The sequence below is a fragment of the Chenopodium album genome, chromosome 15 (genome assembly GCF_948465745.1).
Source record: "Chenopodium album chromosome 15, dcCheAlbu1.1, whole genome shotgun sequence".
In the NCBI taxonomy this organism is placed as follows: Eukaryota; Viridiplantae; Streptophyta; class Magnoliopsida; order Caryophyllales; family Amaranthaceae; genus Chenopodium; species Chenopodium album.
Window position 1 is genome coordinate 15,393,346 of NC_137848.1, and position 12,265 is coordinate 15,405,610.

At 34.8% G+C, this 12,265-nt stretch overlaps 1 protein-coding gene across 1 annotated transcript; it reads right to left on the reverse strand.

The window, feature by feature from the left end:
* Positions 1–2,047: 2,047 nt before the first annotated feature.
* LOC145583007 (uncharacterized protein At5g19025-like) lies at positions 2,048–8,656 on the reverse strand. The gene is made up of 2 exons (XM_081640106.1): positions 7,849–8,656; positions 2,048–2,386 (listed from the first exon to the last, which is right to left on the reverse strand). Exons 1-2 carry the CDS (start codon positions 8,580–8,582, stop codon positions 2,347–2,349), a joined length of 774 nt encoding a protein of 257 aa, XP_081496232.1. The 5' UTR covers positions 8,583–8,656; the 3' UTR covers positions 2,048–2,346.
* Between the last annotated feature and the right edge of the window lie 3,609 nt (positions 8,657–12,265).

The window sequence follows — 12,265 nt, forward strand, 5'->3', positions numbered from 1 at the left end:
GAACTTGAGGTGGTAATGTAAAAATTGGCTACTTTAGATGGTGGTATTTTTAAAATTTTCCTAAATTAAAAGTAATATACTCCGTATACACGAAGAGAGTGGAAGTTAGGAAAACAAATGTACTACTGTAGTAATATTTCTCTGTTCCAAATTAAATGACACGTTATACTACATAACTATATTTTTTATTATTTATAATTCCCAGAAGTTTGTCAAGCAGAGTATGTAGATAATTTAGAAGTCAAAATATGTTACAGTAATTGATTTGGAACAGAAGTAACACCTTTATCATTTACAAAAATGTAAGCCAGTGATTCCCTGAATGATAAAACCTAAAGTTTTGTTACCCTGTATTTTGGAATATGTGGATCAAAAGTAGAGGTGTCAATTCGGATAATCGGATGGAGTTTGGGTCGGGTCTGTTCGGGTCGGGTCTGCTCGGGTCGGATATGTTCGGATCAAAATTATCCTTTTAACTCGGATCAGGTCGGATCGGGTCAAATTTGGGTCGGGTCAAATTCGAGTCATGGTCTATCGAGTCCGGGTCGGATATGGGTCGGGTCAACTCCAGATCGGTTCACTTTCGGTTTGGATAAATTTGGATCGGGTTTAAAACGGGTTTAACCGGATAACTTCGGGTCGGATGAATTTGGGTCGGGTTGATTTCGGTTCGGTCAAGTTCAGTTTAATTAAGATAAGGTTGATCCGTTGATTCATTAAATGGTCAGTTTCGATTCAATTCCTTTTTGTGTTTGGCTGGATTTTGGTCGAGCCGACCAAATTCATATCCAAATAAGGTTATTTTTAATCTAGAGATATTATTGAGTTTTTACCTTATTATTGGTTCAATATGATTATTAATTATGAAGCACGAAGTTTTAGTTTTCTCATTTGATCAAGTTATGTATAATTTTTATCTTAAAGGAAAATTGAGATTGAATAATTATCGATAACTTATCGTACCTATATAAGTGAGACCGAGCTAGTGATTGATGAGTAATAATAGTTACATATGGTGATGTATACAAAATAGAATATCAATTTTTTAAGGTTATTACAAGGCTACAACTCTTCATCAATTGTACAATCTTGCGAGGTTATGAGTTCTGTACTATTAGTTTAGTTTATTACTAATTCAATTTGTATAAGATATTTGTTAGAGTTGTTAGAATTACTTTATCACTAATTCAATTTTTATATTAAAAACTTGACATTATACATAGTGATAGTTAATTGTTACTATGTACATTCTTTTTATTTGAGCATAAATTATTGCATAGTGTGTATATAACCGTATGATGTATAATGCCTATAATTCTAGGATAATGCACAGTTGTAGAGGAAGTAGTAATGAAGGAATGTTATTTGTAAATACATAACAACGATTAAAATATTCTAAAAACACATGGTAGAGAGAGAAAAAAGGAGAGAGATAGGAAGAGAGGGCTCTTTATATGGACCCCACCTACTTTTTAGTCAGATTGTCTCACGTGATGGGTTTGTAGTAAACTTAAGACTATTTCTTTGTAGTAAAAAAGTTAACTTATTAATAATTAGTAAATATATAGTATAAGAACTTGAATAAAAAGGTCAATAATCAATCATGGTCGAGTTAAATTCGGATCGGGTAAAAATCAAATCGAGTTAAAATCGGGTCGGGTTAATATCAGTTCGGGTCAAAACAGATCGGATCTGATCGGTTATTTGTCGGGTCAATTTCGGATCGGGTTGAGCTTGGGTCGGGTCAAATCGGTTCGGTTTGAGTTCAGGTCGGGTCAAATCGGATTCGGGTTGAGTTCAGGTCGGATCAAATCGGTGCCGGGTTGAGTTCAGATCGGGTCAAGTTCGGATTCGGGTTGAGTTCGGTTCGGTTACAGATCGGGTTTGGGTCTTGAATTTCTCGGATCAAATCGGATCGGTTACAGTTCGAAACGGATAATTTTTTTCGGATCGGTTCGGGTTTGACACCTCTAATCAAAAGGCCTGGCTATTTAACATTGATAATTTGTGATTATGTTCAGTCAAATATGTGGCGTAGATCAAAAGGTATGGACAGTAACAAGGAAATAATCTTTCATTTATTTATCGGCATTAAATTGATATTAACAATCCATAATAACATAATGAAATTTTAAACAGTATTTTATCCTTTCAGTTCTACATAATGACATTCATACAGAAAATGCAATTCAGATGGAAGCCTGCCCCCTGCCAGTTTCAATTAGATGTTTGGTCCTCTACATCCAACTTCCATCGAAATGGCATATCAGCTGATTAGTAGCACGAAAGGATTATATCAATGTATCAGCACACAGCCACAGGCCGCAGCCATCTCGAAACGAGCCATCAGCGATGATCTCCATTGGCTGTTAAATTAGATAAAGCCCTGCAAGAGCCACACATCATCAATTTATATAAAATACTATATGCTACTGTGCATGAAAGGGAAACGCTGATGAAGCCTAAAGTCAGTAGAATGTTACTTGGGCTAAATCATGCCAGACACGGGAATGTATCTAGCTATCTTAAGAGATAGAGAGTCCAAGTACCACAGGACACAGGCCTGATAACAGTCCAACTAATGTGGAATTTATTGCTTTACATATCAAGATTATCAACCATCCATTTCGGGGGTAAAAAAGAACAGACACAAACACACACAAAAGGGTACATATATGAAGTAAGAAGTAAAGGCTATCAACTTTGCTCATCCAGGGACAACCGGGTATTAAATGCAGTCTCTACCACAAACATGGAAATAAAAATCTATAGAAAAGTGTCACAGAAAAGCCCTGACCTATGAAATACCAAGTACCACTGATGGATCATATCAGCATTCAAATGAACAAAATTATCATTGTACTGCCAGTGATAATATCTTGAGTGTAAGGGCATGTGAATACTAGGTAACCATTTATCAACTATAAGACAACGAATTTAGAAGATGCTATTAAAATATGACATATAGAATTGCAAATAAACAAGAGCAGAAAGACATATCAGCCAAACCATAGGATTCCTAAAGCTAGACCACAAACAAGTTGATTAAATTTGACTAAATAATCACAGCTGTCAACCTCAACCAGCACCTTTCAGATTATGTATGATGGGGAGAAGCTCGGGTGAATTGTTCTAAAAGGCCATGTAATACAAGGAAGACTGAAGAGTTGAGTTAGGAAAAGTGAAACTGAGAGGGGTTGGGGGGGTTCAAATTCACAAAATTCAGTCACTTTATAAAAATTAAGTGAAATTAGAATTTGATGTAACAAGAAACACTTTGACTCTCCCTTTCTAAATGGTAGTGTTGATCAGAACATTAAAATTCAAGATGCTGAATTATTGATTAACCAGTCAAGGACCTCCTCAATTATTGGGTTCATCAATGCGGGGTTCAGGTCATGTATCCTATCGGGCTCGGGTCGGTTCAAATTGGACTCAGGTTGACTCAATTCGAGTACGATACGAATTTGTAGCAGGTGATTTTAGGCCAGATCATCATCGAGTTCAAGTCAATTTTGGGTTGGGTCATTGTCAGATCACGTTAAACTTGGATCAGGTCAAGTTTAGGTAGCGTCATAGCTGTCATTAGCATGTTTGTGTTTGAGACATCATCCGTGTACATTTTCATATAGTATTAAACAAATTCTGAAAGGAGCATGTATGTAAGTAATGTAATTGTATAAGATAAAGGCTATGTAGGTTGTATTAGAATTGAGTTGAATACGGGTTGTACTATTGACAAGTCCAGATGAATTTGAGTTGGGTCAATTATAGGCCATGTTGAATTTGAATCGGGTCAATAACAAGTTGAGTAGGTCAGGTTGAATTTAGTATTCAACAGGTTAAGTTTGGGTCATCCTCGAGTTCGGGTTGGGTTTGGTTCAAAACAGTAATTTGGGTTAGGTTGATTGGTCTAATAAGGTTCAGGGTTTGGGTCTCGAGTTCGGAGGACAACCCAGGACTCAGGTTGATTTCAAGTTGAGTCATATTAGGTCCAGGGGTTGGGTTTGGTTCAAATCAGTAATTTGGGTTAGGTTGATTGGTCTAATAAGGTTCAGGGTTTGGGTCTCGAGTTCGGAGGACAACCCAGGACTCAGGTTGATTTCAAGTTGAGTCATATTAGGTCCAAGTCTGGTTTGGGTTAATTTTACAGGTCAGGTCTACTTTTGACAGCTCTACACACTATGATTGTTGGCCTGTATGGCCCTCATAAGTGAATAAAAGAGAGATTCCAGTAGCTACAAAACTTGTTAGATTTTGCCAATATAAAGTTCAGCCTCTTAAAATGTAATGTATTATAGCAGTAATTACCTTATATTACAAGGCACTATTAGCATAGTACAGATATCATCTCTGATCAAAGCAGGCACAAGTAGCACTCAACGGAACCACCATTCTAACATATTACTTCTCATACAAACAGATAAAAGTTGCTATTAACATCAAACACAACTTCTTTTAAGCAGCTATTTCATTCAACAGTTCAACCAGCTGGTGGCTAATGATTGTTTACCACACCAGAGATTAACTTATGAAATTTATCGTACTAATCAATACTCAGTTATTGCATCATTCTTAGTTTGACAGTCAATAAAAAGTATGTCCCTAATTTTAAAAGAATATTGGAGCCTTATCAGGCTTCCATCAATAAGCAGCAACTAAAAGGCATCAATATATCTTTGATTTGACAAGCCCAAAGGAGAATAACAACCTTTCTTTACAGATTGCAAAAGAACATATTCTTTTGCCCCAGGAGGAATGGATAATCCAACAAAGGGGGAAAAGAATAACTTTCAGGCCACCAATAAAAGAGGACAGGAAAACTACAAAGACATAAAAGCTTCCTATATCGATAACATTTGAGAAAAGAAAATTAGGAGATTGGTGCCAAATAAATTATGTAGCACAAAGTATTAGTCCTGGAAAGAAAAGAGTTCTGATGTAAATAATACAAACATGCAGGAACACATCTTCTGATGCATGTGCAGACATATTAAGACTAAGAAACGGAAACTGCATCTAAAAATAGCTAATGCGTCCCTCCTCCACACCCTAATTCAAAATCACATATCCACAGTCACAGACATATGCATGTAAGCACATCCGCACTCACACAATCACAGATACAAAAACTAAGACTAAAAACAGTTACTGCAGAACGCCAGAACCTCCTCCTCCAGTTTTTTCAATGTACAACCTTATATATGATAGGACTAAAAATTTTCTGTTAGTCATAGGCAGTTTCAAATCAAGGATCACCTTAATGGTGCTCAGAAGATGATATATCCTAAAGCTAATAGTTATTTCCAAAAGTTAAGGTACCAAACTCATTCTAGAAATCTGACCTGACTACGAAGTTTTTTCCTAACATCAAGAGAGCATACAGTTTCGAGTCTGACATGTATTATGTAAGACATAAAGAGAAGCTGGAAGCATGATGCCGAGCGTAGAAGCAAACTGGAGATATGACCTTTATCCATACATCATCAAGAGCTAATAGTTATCATTGCCCCCAACCACATTTGATGGCTCTTATTAGTTATAATTACATGATGGTAGCAACTTCCATACTTTATCAAGTCAAACAAAACCATAACCCACCAGGCTCTACAGCAAAATAACCCCAAAGCAATCCTTCATCATCTGCATACCCATTAAATACAACTGTCATATGCCCATAATCAAGTGACTGTGTGCAGTTCATTCGGCTATTATCCCCCTGGATGCTTCATCATACACCAACCAGTTCAATCAATATTTTGACTACTCCATTCTCTGTCCCTCTCATGATCTCATTCCAATCCACAAGCACTCCAACAACTCACAGTTTCTTAACAAGTAGTTAAGATACCTGATCTAACCACCAAATAAAAGATTTCTGACAGTCCAGCCTTGGACCTCAAGAAACAGCCACAATCAAAATCTCAATTGATCGTGCCATCACAGGAAGCAGTAAAAATTGCACACTCAAGAATTTATGTTTCAAGTAGATATTTCAGAAAGTTCCCTTGTATGTCCCTTCCGTTAGTTTAACACCAAGGAGAGCCCTGGTGACTACAGTACTTCACAAAATACAGAGAATCCAAGCTTATATGAGATAACAACAAAGCACATATTTTTAAATATAAAATAAAATAGAGGTCTTAGAATTAAGGTTAATTACATAATTTGTTATATATCAGTGAACAAGCAAAAACAGATTTTTAAACAGCAAGATTTTGACTACACCATCAGAAAAGGGGGGAAAGAAAGGGAAAGGAATTTGTGTTGTTCTTAGACACTGATGGAGCTTATATAAAGGCCATCTCAGGAGACAAAAGGAAGTAAGAGTGAGATAACATCAGGTTTACTTGATAGGTGATGGCCTTGATGGGTGTTGGAATGAAGAACAATGGATGAGCTTGAAGAATATATGGCAGAAGCACAAAGGATGAAAGAAGCATGAACAAAATTATTTCAAGCACAATCTAACTCTAAAATCCCAAAAAACATACAAGGGAACCTGGGGAGCAGTGTAACTGACAGCAATCAAGTTATTACAAACTTGATCCGGATTGGAAATGGAATTGAGAGTGAGATAAAGACAGGTTTAAAAGTAACTGAAGATTGGTGCAATAGCAAAAGCTCATTTGTCATCTGCAGTTCTCTCTGATTTCCACACCAATCACAGGCATAAACACCTTAACTTTAAGGGATAGAGAAACTAACGGTTATTAGTAGTCACCAGAAGTCCACAAATAATTCTAAAATCCAGCAGGTCACAGTACAATAGCCCTAAAGGCCAGTAGTCAGTCAGAACTAATCAACAACTAAACACTTCACTTGAGCACCATTTCTGTTAAGTATATATGCTCTGTAACCTGCTTCTGCAACTCTGTTTTACTATCAACCGACCACACCAAGTAATATAAATGAAAATGATATGCCAGTTAGTAGTTCAAACAACAAAGCTAATGAATTTTTTCGTTTCATTAGACAAAGAGGGCACAAGGGAGGGAATTGTTCACCTAGAATGAGTTAGGCATTTTGAAGACAGAAACAGAAGGCTAAAAACTAACCTACTCAAATGATAATATTGTTTGAACAAAATACTGTAGTTCTCTGACTCCACCACACCCTCTCTGGAATGACTGCAAGTAGAATGGATATGATGATGAAGAATCCAAACATCAATCCTACTGTCATTAATCTACATGGGCTAACAAAACTTTAACCAACAAGCTGATAGCAGATAGTTTCAGTGATGAAATTGCGAAAGCATTGCTTTAGGGTAGTGCAAGACTTTATTGGCCGGACCTATTAGAAGCTTTACATTCTGAGCCTTAACGGCAACTTTGAGATTAACAATACAACTAATGGCAACCCCTATAATTAAACTACACCACTCTACAGGTTACCAAATGAATTTGAACTGGATAAGCTTAGAAGTAACTATGTAACCTATGTAACTATTGAAATACCACTGAACAATATTCATCAAATAACAAAACACAAGTAATGACACAAGTTTCTGGCTTTTTTCATGCTGAAAGCAGGTCAATCATGAATGGATAATCCGCAAAGAATCCAGTAAATGATTGATTTCGAACAAAATCAACAGAGAGAATTCAAGAATACTCAATATGATATTACAACCACATCAACATATATTTCAAAATCATCAAATATAATTTCAATTGGAAAACTCAAATTACTTCCCAAAAAAAAATCAATCAGTACATAATTCTATCAATCCATTGATTCAAACCCCAAAATTATATCAATAGTCAACTAACCAATTAATCAAAATTTCAATATCTAAAACAAAAACCCATGATCAAAAACCAAAAAGAAAGAAATTGCACTTACTTTTTATGCTTTCTCCCTTTCTTAGGTCCCCAACCGATCAATTTGGCAATAGGGCACCCACATTTAGCACGAAAAAGAAGAACAGCACGACCATTAGGCGGCGCCATCTTCCTCAACTCAGCTCTAAGACACTCATAATCAGGATTAGACTCATTCCCACCTTTCCACGGCAATTTATCAATATCATTCGGCCCCGATTTCAAGCAATCCTCAGTCTGCAACTGCAAATCAAATTCCAGAGCCTTCTTCAACCCTTTACACTTAGGGTTATGACATTTCCGGGATCGAAACCCAAATCCGCCGCAGCAGCAAATCTCGAAAGAAACAGCAACGAGTGCGAAAGAGAGGAGAAAACCCAGAAGGTAAATAAGGGGGAATTGGTGGAGGAGAGAAGAGTGGGAGAGGAAGAGAGGGGGAAGGAGGAGAGAGAGGGAGTTGAAGATGTAGGAGAAGTAGGAAGTGAGGAGGAAGGTGCCGGAGAAGAGGACGAGGATGAGGATGAGGAGATCGAGGGTGGCGGTGGCGGAGGGGGAGTGGTGCCGGCAGAAGAGGGTGGAGGAGTGGTGGTTGACGGCGGAGGAGGTGGAGGAAGAGGAGGAGGATGGTTTGCGGGGTTTGGAGAGAGGAGAAGAGGAGGAAGAAGGAGGCATGGTTGTAATGGTGGTGGGGATGGAAGTGAGGAGAGAGAAAATGGGGTGTGGGTTGGGGTGAAGGTGAGGAAGGTGATGGCGCATGTTAGTGTAACAAATGGAGGTGGGGTGATGGGTCAAGGTAGTGGCTTTTTTGGGGTGAAATTATTCACAAGGAAGGTGGTCAGTTTTTTTTTTTTTTTTTTTTTTAATAAATAAAAGTAAAAGGAAAATGATAAACATATACTTTGTATATAAGTGGAATTAATTATATATACCCGAGTGCACCGTATACCCATAAGTATTTTGTTCTCATTTTGATGATTGTTTTTTATTTAATCATCAAATTAAAAGCAAAAACCAATTTTGGGTTAGTCGGTATTCGGCATACCCGGGAGTATATAAAAATCTCTCGTATATAAGAAACTAAAAAAAGAAATAATAAGAATATATTAACATTAATTACACCTATTTGCGCATGATTTTATGATGAATTTCCAACTTGATTCCATTTTAGATTACATATTTAATGCTTATACATAGCTATATATATTATTACCCAAAATAAAATTGGGGGATTTTTTTTTTTTTTTTTTTATATTGGGTGGTTTTTTTTTTTTTTTTCTTTATTTTTTTTTTTTTTTTTTTTTTTGGAGGGATGGTTTACTTATTTTTGTTTTTGTTTCTTAAAATGAGTGATTTTTTTTCCCGTGAAAAAGAAAAAAAAAAAATATATGAGTGATTTTTTTGTCAAGTTGGAGGGTTGAGATTTGTGGTGAGGTTGGGTGGAGAGAGGGGAAAGACATGGGGCGCATGTTAGTGAAAATTTGGTTGAGTAGAATATAAACTGTGGTGACATTTGCAAGTAAAGAGTACACTTTATTTTATTTTACTGTACTTTTAATAAATGGTTTATTTCATGGGATATATTGTTTGTAAAAAAAAAAAAAATATTAAAAAAATTTGAAATTCTTTCATTTTATAATAATCACAACACTTTCTTTTTAGGTTTGTTTTATAATAATGGCAATATTTCTTTATTTGGTAAAAATATATTAATATTTTTTAGGATTAACTAAATTATCCCTGTACGATGCACGTTTTTATAAAAAAAATTATAGTATAGAATTCGAATATATAATGAATCTTTTCAATCATATAACTAATATATAAAGCTAAACTTTTAGCCAGATCACGAGACAGCGACACTTGGCATTTCAATTTTTCGCCAAGTGCCGCGCCACGTTGAATAGATTTAGATAGACTTCATAAGATAAAAAAGTTAGTTTAGAATTTTATTTGGATAGCATTTTAGGATAAAATTGTAGTTTAGAGTTTTATTTTCGATAAAATACCAATATTTCAGATGTACAAATCGAATTATAATTTTATTCAAAAAAAGTTATTAGATTATAATTTTCAAAATTTATCATATAAATTTATTTTTTATATCATAATATTTTTTTGGAGCGAAGGAAGTACTACCTCCGTTAACATTTACTTGCAACTTTGGGGTATTATTTGAGAGACATAAAATATTCCAAAGTTGCAAGTAAATGTTAACGGAGGTAGTAATTCAAAGCGTAAAATATCCATTTATAATATATATTAATCGGTTAAAATAATATACTTCACAATCTAATAGAATTTTATTACTATGTAGACCTGTCAATTAGGGTTGGATCATGAGTCATATCGGATTGAGTCACTTCAGGTTATGAGTCAAGAAATGTTCAACCATTGCCCAAAGTTTTGGGTTCGGGTCAACCCAGCGGGGTTTGAACATTTATTTTATTTAATTTATTTTTTGCTAATTTTTTATATTTATTAATGTATTAAATCGAACATTTCCACCAACATTATTATTAGTCATTACATGCTTACTAGATAGCAAATCGTCACAAAATCACATCAATTCCTAATTAATTTTGTATCAATGATATATTTTAAAATTTGATACATAGATTAAAATTTTATCTTAAAATTCAATAAATAATGGGTAAGTCTTGTATGTAGCTAGCCACACGATGTGACCACATTAGTTTATAAGAGTAATCTTCATTTATATGTATGAGTAACCTCAATTTTTTATAAGAGTAACCTCATGTTGTCCATAAAATTAGCTCAAATTCATTATACGAGTGAATTCAAGTAATTTAGAAATAAGTAACTCCATTTGTTCATTCGAGTAACCCCTATTATTTTGTTTTAAAAAATGAAAGAATAATTCCACTTATTTAAGAGAGTAACCCATATTTCTCATTTAAGTAACCTACATACGCGTTAAGGTAACCCCATTTGCTCAGCATCGTAACACCCAATTAGTGAATTAATTGTCTTGTATGTGATTATGTGAAGTGGCCACATCATGTGGCTAGCCATATATAAGACTTTGTAATAAATAACCTGGGCATCGCCCGGGCACAAAACTAGTTTTGTCATAAATTTATTGGAAGGAGAATTGTTAAATAAAATTCAGTTTGAATATTTTAGGAAATTTCTGAACGTTTGAATATTAGTGTTAAGGAATTGAGGAGAGGGAATGATAGATCTTTCAATCAAAATAAAGGAATGCAGTTGCTATTCAATTTACCAAACTTCGATTTACTAGATTAAAGTTGTTGAAAGAACTTACTTATCTTGTTTCCGATTTATCATACAAAGAAAAAAATAATCATTTCAAAAAAAAAATAAAAAAATGACATCATCAATGGTTTTAGCCTTTTAGCCGGAAAAAAAAATTATAAGAAAGCGACACGTATACAGTTTTGAGTAGAGATACGTCAGCAATATTTTGTTTTAATAATACGTAGTAGTTAATAGACTCTTCTACTAATCCCACTTTCACAATATTTTATTAATTTTCTCTTCTACTAACTCCACTTTCCCGATACCTTACCTTAACAATTTTCACTACTAAAAAAATAATGACATGCAAATCGAGACATTAACGTTATTTTTTGTCAAATCTGAGCTCAATTTGGATCCATAAGGATCAAAATGGCCCCCTTTCTAAAATACAAATCAATAAAAAATTATTAATAAGTGGAGAGTGGGCCCATTAACAGTGATTAAACAACATAACGGAATTTATTAACAACAAGATAACGATAAGGTCATTATATAGTTACCAATTATACAGGTACAATGTGTAATTCGCCATATGCAATGGCACAACGTAAAAAGTGAAATTAAGAGTGTGACTATGTAGAAAAACCCATAAATTATTCAATCACTCACAAATTTATGTATTACTTTCCTTAAACTCCGCACATCACCAAGTGATGTATTTAGGGGGGAAAAATAAAGAGAGGGAATACAAAAGTAACTAGCTGTTGTGGACGCTCTAGCCTCTAAGCTGATGCAAAAACTCAACATATAGTTAGGATTATTACAAAGTCTTATATGTGGCTGGCCACACGATGTGGTTAAGGGTTACTTAGTCAGTATTACAGGGGTTACTTAGTCAGTATTACAGGAGTTACTTTGTTTTTTTATAAGTGGTCGCATGGTGTGGCCAGCCGCACACAAAACACATTGCACGATTATAGAATGGATAAATGGATTGATATCAATAACTAATTATTAAGGGGGTGTTTGGTTCACATAATTAAGGTATAAGGTATGGGATTAGAATAATTTGAACCCATACCTTATTTTTGTTTTATGATTTTAAGAGATTCAAACTCATACCTCAAACCCCCAAGGTATGGGGTTTAGAAACCTTAGGGGGTGGATTTGGCTCCTTCTCATACTTTTACGTATTAAATAAAAAAAAAATTGCATTT

Excerpts from the sequence above, each read along its gene's own strand:
- LOC145583007 (XM_081640106.1), bottom strand. The coding sequence starts at position 8,582 with ATGCGCCATCACCTTCCTCACCTTCACCCCAACCCACACCCCATTTTC. Across the intron at positions 2,387-7,848 it reads AAAGGGAGAAAGCATAAAAA|GGCTTTATCTAATTTAACAG; the intron begins GTAAGTGCAATT and ends TGGCTCTTGCAG.